General features: G+C 43.9%; 1 protein-coding gene across 2 annotated transcripts in view; it reads right to left on the reverse strand.

The window, feature by feature from the left end:
* bcas3 (BCAS3 microtubule associated cell migration factor) overlaps window positions 1-19,435 on the reverse strand; it is a 312,845-nt gene that overhangs the window by 24,728 nt on the left and 268,682 nt on the right. Inside the window, exon 23 of one of the 2 annotated variants that reach the window (XM_061072808.1) lies at window positions 1,877-2,053. In XM_061072808.1, coding sequence (XP_060928791.1) covers window positions 1,877-2,053 — 177 coding nt within the window. Of the gene's footprint in view, window positions 1-1,867; window positions 2,054-19,435 lie in introns of both variants that reach the window. The other variant, XM_061072807.1, reaches the window with a different exon arrangement.

Raw genomic sequence — 19,435 nt, forward strand, 5'->3', positions numbered from 1 at the left:
CATGTCACTCTCCTCCTTTCAGCCGACAGCAACATTTCCTTTATGTTACGCTGCAGAAGTGCTGTGCTAATAGATTAGCCTACAGAGACTGAAGCCTCTCTGTCTGTATGAATGAATGGAGGAACCAGCAAGTCCATCACATTCCCTGTGGATGATGTCTTCAGCACAGCTCAAGGCGAAGGAGGAGAGAGAGAGAGAGAGAGAGAGAGAGAGAGAGAGAGAGAGAGAGAGAGAGAGAGAGAGAGAGAGAGAGAGAGAGAGAGAGAGAGAGAGAGAGAGAGAGAGAGAGAGAGAGAGAGAGAGAGAGAGAGAGAGAGAGAGAGAGAGAGAGTGTGTTTGTACACATGTATCATGGGTGTATTTTGATGTAATATGATCAGTAATGAATTTTGTGTTGCATTAAAGGGGCGGGGGGAGGGGGGGCGATGGGAGTCGAGATGCGAGGCGATGGAGGGAAGAAGAAGAACAAGAGCAGACTGACTGCTAGTGTCCGGGTGACTCCAACATCTAATCTAATGAAGAAACACGGGGTGGGGGGGTGGAGAGAGTGATGAGAAGAAAGAGAGAGAGCTCTACAAATGAGGTTAAGTCCTAACGGAGAAGATGGGGGGAGAGGGGGAGGTGGGGGGGGGGGGGGCTTCGAGGCTGGATATGGCTGGGGATGGTTGGGGTGGGTGATAGTCGATGCTAAATCCATTAGGGCCTTGTGAGCTCCCCACTCCCCTACCCCAATACCCCCCCACCCCTAGCCCATCCCCCCATACACATTTAAATCAAAGGAACTCTTGTTCACTTAAGGGGGGTGGAGAGGGGTTGGGGGGGTGGGGTGGGGGGCACTGGCGCTTCCTAAATGAGTTAACCATTTGGACTGTCAGGGCCAACGGCATGTCTGCTGCACACACACACACACACACACACACACACACACACAGACACACACGTATGCTCGCACGTACGTGCACACACACACACACACACACACGTATGCTCGCACGTACGTGCACACACACACACACACGTATGCTCGCACGTACGTGCACACACGCACGTACACGTGCACGCAGGAAGCCTTAAAGTAAAGCAAGGTGTGTGTGTGCGCCGCTTTTGGGATCTCATGGACTTGGTGTGAAAACAATAAATAGCCTTACTGAAAACAATTCTTCTTATTGATTGCTAAATACATTTATGTAAAGTGAACAGTTTTTACCATAGTATGTAAGTTGGTCGCTTGGTAAGTATGATCAGTGATCCATGATGGTAAAGTAACAGGTGACAGGTGTTGAACTGAGAGTGTGAAGAGCTTTGAAAGCGGTGGACTCTTACTTCTCAGATTTAAATGACAGTATCTTTTCTTTATCAATAGTTGAAACAAGGTCACTGTGGCAGAATCATCAGTATTTCCTCTGGGTTGTAGGACCTCATTGAGTAACTGATGTAAAGTTGTAATCTGTGTGAGATTTTCCCCCAGAATTTATGAACAGAGAATGAAACTAAATGACTTGTATGCTTGTGAACACGTGTCTAAAGTAGTTTTCGGACAAAACCCGTGGAGGAACTCTAATCACCACAATCTCTGTTGACATCTTAGTCGTTGTCTTCTACCTGTGTGGCACTGTTTTTTATCCAGAGATAGTTGTTTTCTTTTTCTTTTTTATGTTGCTCATGATAATTCCCCTGCTGTGCCCTCACATCTGATTCTCTGGACTTTCTGCAGACTTCATACTTGGGGGCCAGGCGGAGAAAGTCCACAGAGAAACTGTGGAGCATCTCCGGGTATCAGTGAGGGTCTGAAGGCGGCTTCAATCTTTGAAAGTCTACATGCGTGTGTGTGCACGAGAGAGTGAGTGTAATTGTGCGTTGTCCTTACTCCACTGACCTGTCGCCGATCCCACGATCTCCCTGGAGGGCGACTCAGACATGGCATCCGCCAGTCTCTCCCGCAGGCCTTCGTCGCTGGCGTCCGCCGAGCCGATGTGGTGCCGCGGCACGCCAAAGCTCTCCGGCCAGCTACCACACACCTCCAGCAGGGTCACACCACGTCCATCAAAGGGTCCTGCGAACGGACACACACATCCACACACAGAGGGTTAATATTTGTTTACCACAAGGAATGCAACTGTAACAGCTGTGCAAGTTGTGCATCGATACAATCTAGTGATGTCCTGAGCTGGTCGGCAAGATCAGGACTGGGTCTGATCCCAAAATGTTTGACTTAGTGGATGAATCATCCATCTATCAGCAGTGTGTGTTATTCTCTGAGGGCTGCAGGGGTGTGGAGCCCATTTATCATCCTTCAACACTTTGAAAACATTGCTTGGAAAGTGTGTGCCTATGATTGGGAAATGATATGACTATCATCAAGACGATGTGTCAAACACAGAGGACAAATAGAAATGTGCACAATGTGCCATCGAGCATGAGCATTTGAAGATAATGTTAGGTACATTAGCAAGATATACTCCAATGTGAGTCAGTTGCTGCTGAACTGTCATGTCTGTAGTAACTGTCAGAACTTTTTCTATATCTTTTTACAGAAAAGCGGGTTTAACTGAATTGACTTTCAAAACAATCTGGCCCTTGGTAAGTATTGGTAGTGGTCATTTTAAAGTAGGATTCTTAGACACAAACATTTCTCCCCCTGCACAGCATAAATTAATTTACTACACACAAACAGCTGTAAGCACAACACAATCTTCATGCCTGTCAAAGCAAATCCACACAGACCTACACTGTGTCTTAATCTCCTCTCCTTTCTGTCTGCCATAATTTCTACAATCAGAGAGATCTTGTGCTGTGGAGCCAGGGAGTCTGCAACCTGTCTCTCTCCCTCTCCCTCTCTGGGTTTGTGTGTGATAAGCTGGTCAGGCAGGCACGCACACAGTCAAACAACTGGTTTATTCTATTAGTGTGTTCATTCGACTCAGCCACTGGGCCTGCGAGCACTAGGAGGTGATAAAGGCAGAAAAGGAGGATTCAGCCGTGGTGTTAGTGAAGTGCTCCTGTGACTCGGAAACGCCGGAGAGCAACAATACAAACACATGACCTCACGGCCTTGATTGGAGCTTATCAGCGGCATCGCTTCAGTTCTGCGTATCAGCATCTCTCCCCTCGTTAACACCCAGGAAATATGTGACAGACAGTGGCGCACACAGGAAACGGCCGCGCCAGACAAGCACACAGCCATCATGATACCAGTTTGACGACACTGTTCACTGGTGGGAAAAGCTGCTCGGGGGTGGTGAATTCAAATCTTAAAAATCAGAATCTAAAAAGGAACAGTGAAATATCGAGTGAGTGTATCCAGTACAGAGGCAACTGCTGGTCCACCTCGCTGCAATATAAAAAATATCACTCTCAGCAACTCCGACATGTCTGCTAACGAGAGAATCAGTGACAAACGGCAGAGAGTTCCACTGCTGGTGCGTTTCTCTTTCATGGCTTGTAACTTCCAAGCATGTTGTACTTCTGGCCACACCCCAGTCAGTGACATACAACTTGTGTTGCCTTTGAATAATGATAGAAAACACATGTCGTGACATCACTAGTTGGGGAGGAGCCAGAAATGTTAATTCTCTACCCCCTGCAGAGCATTCTGGATTTGGCGTGAAGTTGTAGTTAATCAGAGTAGGGACATCAGTTTTTCAATATGTACAAATTAGCTTTGAGCTAGTCTTCTAACCTCCAGAGCTGGAGCTGACTCTGATGGCCGAGTTGTGCTGTGTCTTGTGTTTCCTACTTCTGCAACAAACCGGTCAATTGATCTCATATGATTGATAAAACTACTATAGTGATAAACAGCCATAAATACAATGAAACTATGCTGTTCTCCTAAAATAAACTTGAAATTTGAATATAGACTGCAACTGTAGACTTCATGAATCGCCTTATTCGATGCCACAGAGCTTCCTTCATCTAAGGTTTGGCACAGGAGAGTGGATACGCACACGCACAGGAACACTTCCCCACTTGTCTTGTGGGTGTCAGTAAAACCCCAGGGAGACGACAGGATGACTTCAAAGGAAAAGGACAGGAGAGATCCTCTCTTCCTGGAAAGATCAGCCTGCACAATCTGTCTCTCTGTTTGTGTCTCTGTGTTGGTTACATGCAGGAAACATGGATAGATGTTGAAGGTGAGTGGTAAATACAAAGGCAACTTGACAAGACTAGTATTCAATTTCTGTCCAGATGACAAAATCAGATATAAACTGAATTATAGTATTTGATCAATATTTTTTATTTTTTTTACAGTGTTGCAATTTGCTAAATTAGATTTAATGTAGTAAACGATTGAAATTCATATCAGGTTACTGACGTGAATTCCACGAAAGCCCGGGCAGGACGTGCTTAGATCCATCCATCCTGCATATCTATCTCAGACCTGTGTGAACTGAAAGACTGGACTTAGTGTAGGCAGGTCAGAAGTCTGCCAAATGGTCAGCTGGAGGTTTGAGTCGGTTGTACCTTGATAAGCAATGAGCCACACTTCACTCCATTACACTAAGCTTACTTGTCCAGATCGACCTTTACCGCTACACAATTCAATTCACTCTCTACCAACACACGTACACACACACACATCCCAGTTATCCAGCATTAAAGCAACAGGACATAATAACATAACATCACACACACACACACACACACACACACACACACACACACACACACACACACACACACACACACACACACACACACACACACACACACACACACACACACACACACACACACACACACACACACACACACACACACACACACACACACACACACACACACACACAGGCTCTCATGGCCAGCTTTGATAAAAGGCCTGCTGGCACTAAAGAAGAGTCCTTTGAAAAATCAATCCAACACACACATACAGACTGCTTCTGAAGTGCAGCAAAGTTATCAGGAAGCTAAGCCATTGTGTGTGTGAGTGATTGTATGCTTTGGGAGGCCAGTCGGTGTTATCACAGTAGGGCGCATGGAGGCCCGTGCAGCCTCTCGCCCCAGCATTAGCACCTGTCACTGGCCTGCAGCGGAGCGGAGACTGGCCAGGCCTCGGGGTACACACACACACACACAGACACACAAACACACGTGCACACACACAGTAGTCTGCTCCCTGATAGCCAGCAAGCCATGCAGATCAAAGGTTCTGACTGCCGTGGCTTTTCTGGATGATAAGAGCTTGGCAGAAGGTTAGAAAGAGCTTTACGTTTATCAGACCAGGCTTGGACCAATATGGGTATTTGAGGGCCGATACTGATTGCTTTCGACTAAAACTACCGGTTGCTGATAGTTGTTGGCGGTGTTTGGTAGTTTAAAAATCTGTTTTTTAACTTAAAAAAAGTATTTGCATAGTTAGTTTGTCTGTTTATATTCTGGCTCTGGACATTTTTGACCTTTGTTTATATGTAGAGCTTCTAAAACTATAAAAAGTAATACAATACCTAGAACTGTCAGATTGGATTAGCCAAGCTCATATTAGTTTATCAATGACTCACCCATATCGGCTTGTAGGCCGTCTGGTACAGTAACCGGAGTTCAGTCTGCTGAGATACAATTAATTTTCCAATTGATGACAGAGAAATTGAATTCATTATTTCTCATGCCCATATGCTCAATGAGAAAGTTCTAGGCCACTGAAATCAACCCTCCTTTCCATACCAGCCAAAAAGAGATTCCTTATAAATATGATTATAATATAAGTGACGAGGGACAGAATCCAAAGTTCTCTCACATGTGACAATAGATTCTTAAATTTAGTTAAAGTTAATGTGGGGCTTCAGCAGTTCAACAAATAAGGTCAGTGTCTTGAAACCTTATAGTTCATTCTAGTCCAAAACGCCCTCTTTGTTTCCTTTTGTTCCTCTATTTTCTGTGAGGAATTTAAAGAGGCTTAATCAGCTACATGTTCAATTATTTGACTCATATTTTGTATTTACTTTAAAAATAAAGTTTTCTTTTTCCACTACATCTTTTCTTGCTCCTTAGCTTAACGGATGTGTGTATGCTACACATCGGCTCCATGCTGTGTGCTATGTACATCTATTCTGTTTCCTGGGCTCTAAATGCATCTGAGTGGAGGATGACCTGCACTCAAAACTGTGCCTGAAAGCAAACTGCATCCAGACAGAGAAAAGCTGCTGCCTCCACTTTGCAGCATGTGTATGTATAACATGAATAATGACAACAGTAGAAGAAATAATTCAGAAATGGAACGAGTGTCCTATCCCACTTGTGAAATGGTTAAAAGTTACTGCCTTCAAATAACCCTGTTGACCCACTGTATCGTGTGAGAGGAATTTAATGGATCTCTCCCAGGCAGCCACTCGAGTTCACTGATTTCTCCTTTGATTCTTTGACTCTGTCTGTCTGTAAACCTTTGGAAATGTGAGCATGAATAGTTGTGAGGAGGAGGAGGAGGAGGATTCAAAATACACCCTGGATTGTTGTTTTCCCTCCATCATGTTAAAACCCAGCTGGATTAAAAGCCACTCTCCACCCAGCTGTTAGCCCCCACGTACTGGCCCTACTTATCCCTCCAGCCAGCGCTACTTTCCTTAAAGATTTAATCACACTGCAGCAGGATGTGTGTTTGTGTGTGTGTGTGTCTGTATCTGTGTGTGTGTATACCTTTACAGCAGCGGCTTAGGATGGCACAGTTGGACATGACATCACATGTGCACATCACAATCGCTTCTCTAACACACATTCAGTGCTTAACTTTAATACTGTGGACATTCAATTTGACCATTAAAACAAAGCCTCTGTTTAATGCGGGAAACAAAAAGAAAATACCATTAACGGGAAGTCTATTAATGACTTGCAAGTTTGCTGAGAAGTTTACCAGCGTATTTCCTTTCAGATTTCTTGGCACACACTTGGTATGGCACCTCGAGGTCAGGATTCTAGTTATCCATGTGAACATCCAGTGTTACCATATCACCTGCCATGGCATGTTGAGCCCTCTGAGACAAGGTCTGATTTGTGAATATGGTCTATACTATACAAAAAAATTGTGATTGATTGATTAATAGGTTATGACTTCATGTCCAACCGCACCGATGACACATTGTCAGCAGATTGAAATACATTTTGAAGTGTTGTCTTTAACAAACACTGGCTTGGATGACTCACGTGGGCAGTAAATTACTAAATTAATACAAACATCAGATCATTAGGTAGAGTGACTGCTCTGGGATCAGATGTAAGGGGAGATAAAGCGTCCATTCCGGTATTGCTCTATTTTTACCCTGAACAGGTCAAGCCCTTGCATTAGCTTTCAAGAATACTTACAAATGCAAATGATTAACTAACAAAAGGGAGGCAGTTATAAATTAGAAATGAACAATTTACAATAAGTCTGTGTGGTTAACAGAGTTTTCAGAAATGCGCTGAATCTCCTGACTTTCTCCAGAGAGCAAACTTCAAGAAGATTCAGGGAAAAAGCCCCAAAAGAAAACAAACATCTCAGGATGAAAACACGGAGTCAGATATGTACAAGACACATGACATGCTCCCTCCGCCTGCTGCACCCCCCCCTCACCAGAACGCTGCACACACACACACACACACACACACACACACACACACACACACACACACACACACACACACACACACACACACACACACACACACACACACACACACACACACACACACACACACACACACACACACACACACACACACACACACACACACACAGAGTAAGGTAAAGGAATAATGTGTTGACGCCACATGCCACTGTTTCTCAGTTACCTGTGCAGTTAAGATGCTGATGCCTGGTTAGTTCTAATTCAATTAGGTTTTAGTGCGAGGGGGCGGATCGGACAAATGCCTTTATTATGGGTGCTGTATAATATGTAATGGTGCGTGTGTGTGAGAATATACTTGAGCGGTGTTACTAGGAAATGAGGCACAGTCTGTTACCAACAAACAGGTCATAAATCAGGCAGTGCAGTAGATCAGGTGGGAACTACACTGAAATCTAGTCACGGAAACACATTTCAGTCTAGTTTCTGACACGACCTCCATAAATTGGTCAGACACGTTCACAGCAACAGAAAAATCCCCCGAGCATTCAGATGAGGGGTGTTGCAACAGGCAGGAGACAGGACGTAAAGTATAAAATCGACTGCGGAGATCACATGTTTTTGTTTACAGCACATCAACACTTGCAACGTCAGAGCGTATCTCCAGAAGCTCTTGAATATCAGTGTGTTTCCAAGTTGAGCTCCTTATCTGTGCCTTCATACTTGTTTGGCTTCTATTTTTCAGCCTGAGATATTAAAATACCTTTTCTAAGTTTTCCGTCGAGTGTTGGAAACGCGCACACTCATTGGTGGTGAATCGTCCAGACATTCTCCTGCTGTGCTCTCACATGGGCTCACTTTGTCATCCCAGAGTTTATACTAGGGGTTTGACTGGAGGAACCTAGAAGAATGTTCGCAGCAACTGGCTCGGACATTTCAGTTCTCACTCTGGATTATTTCAGGAGATAATCCAGAGTTGGTTTTTGTGTTTTATGTTTCCAATTTATTTTCAGGCTATAGCGGTTGACTGCAGAGTACTGAGTCATCCAGGCTGCTCAGTGTCTGGGTTTAGTTTAAGACGAAACACACAAACAACCACGTTGTTGCTTAACATCAACCAGGATATTACTTTGGTGAACATCTAGAGGGAAATACAGTCATTGCTAACACCAACTTTTGATAGAAACACCAAAGTAACTGTTGCCGGCTGAAATTAATGTCAACGTTACCTCCACATCCAGAGCACTTGATAAATACATTATCTTAACACTTTGTAAATGTCACTGTGCTGCCCGCCTGACAGACACATAACTTTGGAGGATGTTTCCTATTAACGACAGGCAGCTAAATCCTCTTCTACTTTGCTTCGAGAAAATTCAGTTACTGCTGGATTATGTTCACAAACAAAAATGTTTCTGTTGCAAGAAGTGTTTTGCTCTCGCCCCACACCGGGATTGTAAGAAGCGAGAGGACGGCATGATCCAAATCCTCCTGTTTCACCCTATTGAGCCAGTTGGGGGTGAAATGCTGGCAATGGTACCAAGCAAACATGGCTGCAAGAAATACTTTATTAAAATGATTTTCCATCAGCTTTTATAAGGAATAAAATGTTTTTGACATGTTTCTAAGCTTTACAATTTATTTTAGAAAATAAACATGGGCTTATTTAAATTAGTTTGAGTTGAACGCAATATTTCTAAAGACCTGAATTGAACTATTTTGAAATGGCATGCAGCCTTCCTCATCTCGGACTCGAATGGCCCTGAGAGGTCGGTGTTATCTCTCATCAGCCCATGTACGTATAATTCAGCATGTTGCTAAGGCAGGGTACATTCATTCATATACATGTACAATGAAACCATTGTCGTTATAGAGATAACTTCACAAAAACACACTTTTAATAGACTTTCACTCTGACACAGACACACACACACACACAAACACACTTACACACACAGATACACATCTGTGACTATACTGTGAACCCATACTGACATCCCTCCAGGCGGTGTGTGTCTGTATGTGTGTGTCAGAGAGACAGAGAGCGAAAGAGAGTGACTCTGATATCCTGAGGGAAACACTGAGAGTGCTAGCTATCTTGCGGAGTAGGTTTGTGGTGCGGGGTTAGTGTTAATGGAGATGTAAGCTCACAGGATTAGCACCCATAGGTAGGTGTGTGTGTGTGTGCGTGTGTGTTCCTGACAGCTATGGCCTTTCTTTCATTACATTAAGGCCACTGCTTCTAAATCATTTACTCCCTTTGCAGTCTCGGTGGTGTCAGCTAAGTGTTAGTAATCCCCATCAATACCAGGGTCTGCCTCAAGGCACTTTACTCACTACCCCCCACACACACACACTCACACACCGAACCATATGGCATTCAGATATGAAGACGCATTAACCTGTGCACAGTTAATTGCAGATGAGTCTGCAGACTAGCCCAGCGCAGACAGACACACACATGCACTCTCACTGCGCACCAAGCTTATTCCAGCCAAGTCAAAGTAGACAGTGCCAGTGCTTTGCTCACTATTAGGCTCAACACTTGAACAGCAAACTATGGTGTGTGTGTGTTTGTGGGTGTGTGTGAGTGCTATCACTTATCAGAAGCTGAGATGATACAAGACCTAAAAAAAATTAAAAAACAATGATAGTTGCTCTACCCTTTCCAAGTCCTATATATTTACTAAAGGAGCGCTTCCATAATGATGTCATATGTCATCAGGGTTATCTCTATATTGGCTTTGAAGGGGGTAACTCGCCTTTCTACACACTTTGGGCAGAGGCTGTTTGTTATTTCATGGGTTAGGTAACTTAAATCCAGTTGACTACATTGTTAATCCTGCAGCAGTAATGATGACTTTAGATGGTAGTCTTGCTTAACAGATCCATAAAGAACTGGTAGAACTTGCCTGACCTTCACAACCATCCAAACCCTTTGTGGACAAGGTAAAAAGTCGACAATGAGCCGGGCCTTATCGCCCAACATCAGTGCTGGACCTCACTAAAGCTTTTCAACTCGTTTCGGATCAAATCCCTGGTAGATGGAAAGCAGCACATCAATGCCCATTGATTGGTATGGAATGCTCAAATACTCAAATGTATAAAGAATAAGAGAGAGTGTGGCAATCTAAAGGCTCTGTTAAACATATTGTATGTGCTCTATAGATGTCTTTCATTACAGAATATATTGTCATAGAGTGAGACTGTGCCATATGCCTGCCCTAACCCAGTGCTCAGTTAGATATATCCAGCACATGTAAAGGGAAATGAAGTGACTGAGAACCTGAGAGTATAGTCAATGTAGGGGAAATGATTTCATTAACAGTCATATCTCACATAACGTTTGGTGTAAGTAGGAAAGACCATCACTCATTCAGACTGAGTGCAAAGAGTAGCAGGGGAGGAAATTCAATATGCTGATAGAAAACAGCTGACTTTGGTTTGGGAAGTTACTGTAACAACATGCCTGTTTTGACAATGGCACACACAAAGTGAACCAATGCTGGTTCTTCTTAACCATTTCAGCCCATAAAGCTTTGAACCCATCTGCAGGCAGCTGGTCACTGTGGCAGAGTTTGGCAGCTCTACATATGCAGTAATGAGTGTCGCAGGAAAAGAGGGCGTGGAGGTGTAAAATAAATTACAGTGGAGTAGGAAAAGACCTCTCCCTGGCCCGGTTGTTGCCTTCCAGAGGGTATTAATAATGTGCTGAAGGGGTCACTGATTAGAGGGAACCCATATATTTAACACTAAGCAGATCCCTGAGAGGGTGTGTTTGCTGACAAATGACTTCTGTGTTCACCCTGACATCAGCACAGTCCAGACAGCTTTCACCTGCATGGCTGTAATGGCCTTGAAATGAACTGATTTTGTTCCAAACAAATCTGATCATCTGCGTTTTTCTGAACCAGCAAATTGGACTGGCCAGCGTGTGATCCTGCTGCTCCTCTGTGTCTTCAGCCTGATGAATACAAGAAGTGAAAGGAAGTAATGAAGAATGGTCAGCGCCCTGGCCTCCTGTCTGCCAACTCTACTGAGAGAAGTTTCGTAAAAGTAATATTTACTCATATCAAATATTTCAGTTACATCTGCTTTGTTAATCTAGAATCTACTTTAAGGTTGCACATTAAAATCTAAATCGTTACCTAATATCTGCTTTTGATTATTGTCTGTTGATGATATGATATCATGCTTGGGGACACATCAGAATTAGGAATACAATCCATTTGTTAAACTGAAATATTTGAAACACATTTCGCAAAAACTATAACTCAGATAAACAAACAGCCAGAGCCAGCATCATCATTTTCCAAAAACCGGTGAAGAGCATCTCTCCTCTGCTCAGAGACGTGGCACCCGCACAACTAAAACTCCCTTCTGGGCGAAGGACATTGTTTTTTCCATCACACCGAAACAAAGATTGGGGAGTGTACACTTCACGGTGCTAGCATGGTCAGCTAATTGATTTCAGGCCAGATCGTATTGCTGTGTAATGGAGCAGGCTAACGTGATGATGAAGCTGTGATGGTCATGGTGATGACTTTCACAGGGACCCCGGCCTCATTTGTTTGTTTGACAGGCTGCTGGGGTGTGTGTGTGTGTGTGTCTGTGTGTGTGTGTGTGTGTCTCCATTTGGCATACAAGGATATGGATTAAGCTATAGAGGTGACAGATGATATGTTTACAAGAGAATGTTTGCTCTCTGCACGATATTCAATTACAGAGTTTCTGTGTGTCGCTGCCTATGTGTATACACACGTGTGTGTGTGTGTGTGAGGAAGAGGGAGTGCACATCTGCATGTTGCACACTGTGTGTGAAAGGGTCACAGGCCTTTATCAATCACACAGAATTTGCTCACTTCCTTCCTCAGTGCGCGTCTCTCGCCTCACTTTAACCCCCACACTCCTTCACTTCTGATGGCTCCTGGGAAGTGGTCCAATCCAAATCTAAACTGGTGCTGTCCACTGTTTACTGGAGTTGCGACGCAGCACAAATAAATACCTCAGTGTTATTTACAAAACAGCCCTAGTCATATACAACGCTGCCCCCATCCACAGTCAAAGCTGGGACTGGGTGGTGGTAGGCTGTGTTCCCAGTACAGTTGGTGGTATTATAGGTAGTATTATGTGACACGGCATCCTGTGACATCCCAAACCAGCTCGACTTGTCCCTAAACCGGACTCTGACAAGGAAGACCAGTGTTCATATTCAGTTTCGTTCTGTCCGGAGGTGTGGTGCTGCACGCTGTGGTCTGCTGTGTGAACAGTAGTGATGAATATTGTACTGTGCCTTGCTTCCTCTCCGGGGGGGTCAATTAAGGAGATTCCCAGCACCAAAGCCACAGCCCTGTGTTCCAGGAAATCCTCCACAATCCCATTTGATCTTAACGCCCTGCCTCCCCTAATGTGTCCCTAAGCTGGCCTTATCACACCACAGAGAGGGCCTGAGGGGATCGACTGAGAGATGCACGCTTGCACTTCCAGCAGGTTGAGGTATTGTTTGGCACCTCAAACCACACATGCTCCGTCTCACCAGTTTACGATACAAAGAAGCCTGTGTGCAATGTGTTCTGTCCTGTGTGGACACCAAAGGCAGCGAGTTAAGAACGATGGCCTGGCCAGAAAGCAGAGTAGTGATGGAGAGAGAGAGTGACAAACAGCCTGCTGATGTGCAGAGAAAAGCATTATGAAACAGCCAACCCTGCTCCACGAGCCTCTTCTTTCTAAGCAAATAAATCCTCCATTATCGTGTCTCTCTCGGGGTCTAAAAGCAAGCATCTTACAGGGAATTAATCGTATTGGACGGAGAGGAGGGGGTAGCCCATTTCATTTCCTCATCAAGTTTGGGGAAAATTGTATTGAAAGCCAAGCAGCCACCTGGGAATGGCCTCCTCTTCTCTTTCCTCTCATCTCCTTGTTTTTGCCTCTCCAAAGCCATTTGTCTGCCCTGTCTGTCACAGGCTGGGGCCTCACTGCTCTTATGTATGGTCAAACATCCCTGTGTCCTTGCGGTGTCGTGTTTCTCTGCAACCATCCTTATTTATGTCCTATGGCATTTCAATGCAAAGTATCACCATATCATTTACAAGTAGCCATAAGCTCTATAAGCAAAGTCTGTTATGTGGCTGCAAGTCATCGGCCCAGCTCGAAGAGGGAGGAGCATGGCGGGAGTCCATCGTTACGTGAGTGTGGTTTCAGTTCTGTGTAAGAACTTGTCACACCATGAATATGAATCTGACAAGAACTGGAAAAATCTACTTAAAAATGTGTGTGAATAAGTGTGTGCTTGCATATGTGTGTGTCCAGGCCATGACCAGCCAAGCCTCCTTAGGCCTCTAAACAAGCACCATAAATTCACTCTCCACTTACCTGCAGTAAAAATGTCAGGAGCAAGGTTTTTTATTGGGCCACACACACATACACACGCCCACACACACACTAAAGTCACAAGAAGTCACTAAATACACACACCCGCACTCTCCTAAACACACACACCAAAGCCTTTTACTCCCTGTCTATCTTGGCATCTTCCATGGCGGTCAAGTGGCTTTACATTGATATTGACATGCTGGTGGGAGGCAGCGACTCCATGCTAACAACATTAGCCCGATAGATGCTGTCACAGCCACTCTGTCCCCTCCATGCACACCCACCATCCCACTGTTACACAGAGGGGCTTATATAAGTATAAATAATATATGTAATATAAAATAAAATGACATATCTAATGTTAAACATGCAGTGCTCTATCTTTGGAAAAAGACTGTTTGATGTTAGAACATAAAGGAATTAACCCAAAGAGGACCACTGGGTTCAATGTCATTTCATTGCCATTTACAGTGTGCAGAAATTTCATAGACTACAGTGATGTCACTTCATCATGAAATTATCCAAAGTTAGAAATTAAATTATAAGTTTTTTTCTTATTCTGGTCTTTAGTTAAACTGTAGCTTTAGTTGAAGTGGTCATTATGTTCAAAAATATTAGTTATTACATTCATTAACACAGAATAGGAAGAAAAATAGTCACATGTATCATTTATATACATGTCCCTTTGGTTGACAATTGGCTGAGCGGTTGCTGGTTGGTTTGGTTTCCTTTGAAGTGATTTGGGGGATTTAGATTTAAGTGAAATTACTTTTACTAAATTGTGGCAGGTGGCTAATAAGAGTTAAAAATAGTAAATGATTAAAAGAATGAAGCTTTCGCAGGTTGAGGTTAAAAGAGACTAACTGTTTGTTTGATTCACTCTTTATTCTTGATGACTACGTAAAATTGCCATAACACTATGACAAGATTTATGATGGGCTTACTTTACAGTATTAGATAGTTAATGTCGCAGACTAGGAAAAATCATTTAATTTTTGTAAAATCAAGGATGACTTTCGTGAGTTAAAACGTTTGTCCTACACCAGCTTTGACATAATGCGAAAACCTGAAACCATACTGTTGTGCATCATCATAAGTTTCACCTCCTTTCATCTCCAGACTTTAAAAAGCTCTGTAGAAGCCAGTTATGCTGCCACAGACTCGTCCATCCAACTGATGGGACAGTGTGAGGGATCAAGCAAAGTGAAAACCAGTCTGACTTTTAAGTCATATGGTCATTCAGGCAAAACACACACACACACACACACACACACACACACACACACACACACACACACACACACACACACACACACACACACACACACACACACACACACACACACACACACACACACACACACACACACACACACACACACACACACACACACGGAAACCAAATTGAGATGAAGCAAACAGTGTCACAATATTTACTAGTAAGATGTATCAAACTTTTAATGTGTTTCACTCTGAGTGAGTGTGTGTGTGTGTGTGTGTGTGTGTGTGTGTGTGTGTGTGTGAGTGAGATAGAGAGGGATTAATAGAGAGATTCCCTGTGACGATTTAACCTGCCAAAGCACAAAAGGTTAAAGGATGGTAAGTATGTATGTTCCCCCTCCTCCTCAACATACACAGACATGAGAGCAGGCAGCAGTGAACAGGGGTGTGTGTGTGTATGTGTGTGTACGTGTGTGTACGTGTGTCTATGTGTGTGTGTCTGTGTGCGTGTGTGTGACACATCTGGGAGTGTAATCAGTGGGCTACTTTCAAGAGCTGCCAAAGCAAACAGGCCAATAAGGAATCCACTTTACAGACCATCGATCTCGACCAGCCACGGCCAACACAAACACACACACACACACACACGCACACACACACGCACAAACACACACACACATCCACACACACTCTACACAAAGAGAAGAACGGCAAGATTCACATTGAGTACAATACCCACTTACACTTACACTCATCCAAATGTGACCTGGTGCTTACACACATTTTCCTTGAAAGGGGGAAACTGGTATGAATCTATTTTCACTAGATTTGATGTCCCCACAAGTTATTATGTTTCCACAATAATGGGGTATCTATTAATGACCTCAGCTCACAAATGAAGAGAGAAGTGAGGAGACTGAGGCGAGTTATTACACTAAAGTCCAAAATTACCAATATTAAAGTGACATTTCTTTTGTATACAATTCTAAATCTACTCTTTTTTTCATGGATAGAATAACATTTGCTAAATTTCCAGCTGTTCTCTGAAAAATCAAAAGGGACAAACAAAAACCGACAAAAACCTCCCATCTGTGATGTCCCACAGACCAGAGGAGTCTCAGGACAGTTCCTCAAATAATTCAGCTCTTGTGGAAACTCTCTATATCCTTTCAGTTTTCTCTGCCACCAGACGACAGGAAACACTGAGAAAGAGAAAACAAACAAACAATGGAAATATTGTTATGGGGAGTCTCAGAGTGATTCACAGCATCCCGCACAGAGGAACCATCAGCGTCTAAAACACTTCCAGATGATCCTCAGACAATAGAAGGAGAAAAAACAAGGCTGATACGTCATCCATTTACTTTGGGCCACAGTGGTGAACAACAATAAATTCTCTCACTCACACACACACACTCACACACTCACACGTATGTTTTTTCATGTGCATGTGTAGCGATCTGGAAAAGGAAACTAGATAGATTGAGCTGATAGGAAACTGCATATACTTGAAAGCCAAGATATAATGCAACCCACCAACAGGTTGTTTTTACAGTGCGTGTGCAAACACATCAGTCACTGATGTGCACGCTGCCGCACCGCCCACACACACACACACACACACACATAGACACACACACACACACACACACACAGGAGACAGCCTCCATTGAGAAACCAACGAGCTGTGCCTCTCCTGAGACTGAAGCACACATACAGTACACACAATAATAGACACACTACTAATGCTATCACAGGCAACATCACAGTGAAAGGCAGTAGCTGTGACAGGGCTGTGAAGTCTGAGGCAGATTCAAGATATTTTACTTCCTTTTATATCGCCCTCCTCTAGGAGTGAAAAAACAATGTGCATGTGTGTGTGCTTGCATACTGTACATGTATGTGTTTGTGTATCTATGTGCCTGTGAGTGAGTGTGTGTTTGATTTAGAGTTTGCACCATAACCCTGCACAAGTAGAGAATATGCTACACAGTTAATATACTATAATGAACTAATATAAGGTAATACATGGTATGGTCACAGTCACCGTATTGATGGGAGAATAAAATCAAGAAATCTGTTGATATTGGCCGATGTTACAGTCGTCTATGTTTGCTTGGTTAAGATGCAAATTCATAACCATTACACTTTGCTTACATTACTTAAAGGTGAAATGTGTAAGCCACAAAAGCAAATACAAAAAGATGATGAGACTTATTTAGAACAAAATCTGTCTATCACTTCAATGGGCTCACCCAGTTATGTGAGAAACTCTTGCCAATTTTCAATAATCACACTTGAGAGTATGCTCTGTGCTGTGGCTGTTAGCTGGCACAATGCTGGTGCTAGAGATAAAAAAAGATAAAGATATAGATAACTGTAGGGACCTCCAGGTCGAGGACCCGCCCCACCCTATAATGGCTACCAGCTCTCCATTGACCAGCGCCCACTAGACCCAAGAAATGGGGGATTTAGCCACAACGTCAAGGCCTCAGTATGAAACTATGTTACTTCTATAAAGCAATTTTTAAATTGTTAAGTGTCTCTGTTGTAAATATGATAAAAAAAAGCAGACGTGCTGGGGTTTTCTCCTTTCTACTGAGCAGTGTATAAGCAGTGCAGGGCCTGCTTATACACTGCCTGCCTCAAAGAGCTGCCAATACAGACACATTTCATTTAGTCTGGCTTTGCTATCCAATCATTAGTCACTTGTCTGGTTTGAATGTTTTTGTCCCATGGTGGCCTGACTGTGTCTGAGGGCTTTTCCACCCTGAGAACACAAATTGGTGGGGTGGATACTCTACATTGTTTCACGGAAAGTCATAGTTAAATATGAAGGAGTACTTTTTAATATACTGAAAATAAGCACATGCCCCGAGGAGGGATCTTGAGTTCACAGCCTGTAGTGGATTTAAAGACACATTTTTAACCACTAAGATGACACTTTGAAGTGTGAAGTTAAGACAAAGAAATCAGGAGGAGTGATGTCACTTCCTGACAGACAGCGCAGGACAGAGGGAGAGAATGGAGAGACAAGAGAAGATGAAAAAGGCCAGCAGGGTGAGGTAACCATGTGCAGATGGACCCTGTGTGTGTGTGTGTGTGCGTCTCTGCAGGCAGCTGCAGGAAGGATCCTGCTGAGAAAGAGCAGGACGTCCTGTCATCCACTGTGGCCGCAACATCATCACACACACACACACGCGCATGCACACACACACCCACGCACGGACACACATCAAAGGGTGTGTGGCCAGTTAGTGCCGTTCCAGAACTGTGGCGGTGTGGGGAGACAAACAACAACAGCATCTCACACACAAACTGAGAGACACAAAATCAGACATACACACATTCGCACACGATTCTCGGGCTCACTCTTTTAGACACACACACCAGCAAACACACACACACACACACACAGAGTATAATCAGTCACATTCATACATGCAAAAAGACACGCATATGCGTTCTATCACGCACATACACACTCACACAGCCCACATAATGGGCCATTTCAGCACCAAGACCACAGCTAATACAGTAAATGACAGGGGAGGACTGGGAGAGAGCCAACCTAAATGTGACACTGATTTTCTGTTGTGTGCATGTTTGAGTGTGTGTATGTGTGTGTTTACCGCCCTGACACCATGACTCTGCAGGCTGGGGCCCAGATGCTGGTGTGGGCGCTACGTTGCCTGGTTCACCGTCCTGACCCACTATGGCGCACACTCACACACTCAGTCTAACGCACACAGACACGTGCACACATGCACAGAACTTTGTCCTTAAACAACATAGCTGTGGCCTTGGAAACTCTCAACCAAAGTGTCAGTAGAAGCATCAAAGCAGTGTAATGAGAGAGGAGAGAAAAACCAGTCAACAAGGCAGCTCACACCAGGACAATGCAGTTCTGTGCCATTTGGGTGAGTGAGTGTGTGTGTGTGTGTTTGTGTCTGTGTGTGTGTGTGTGTGTGTGTGTGGGAGGCAGGGGGGGGCGTACGATATGAGTGTGTTTAGGTGGCAATGATGCGTTGAGGACATTATGTGTATTCTAGCTGTGCATAAAGAAAGCCTGCTAGTGCTTATATCACTTCTTATTTTTGTAGCCTTATCCTTAAACTGTGTGACCCTGACCAGTGTGTCGCTGCCACTGGAAAATCTGCTTCCACCATGCCTCACCATTGCGATGGTGCAGGTGATGAGCGGTGACTGGTTTTCAGACATGAGGCATTGAATTGAGGCCAAACAGTTTAATCTTTTTTATCCTCAGTCCTTTGGGCGCTTTCATATCACTGATGACCCTCTGTCATGAA

The sequence above is a fragment of the Limanda limanda genome, chromosome 6 (assembly GCF_963576545.1).
Source record: "Limanda limanda chromosome 6, fLimLim1.1, whole genome shotgun sequence".
NCBI classification, from domain to species: domain Eukaryota; kingdom Metazoa; phylum Chordata; class Actinopteri; order Pleuronectiformes; family Pleuronectidae; genus Limanda; species Limanda limanda.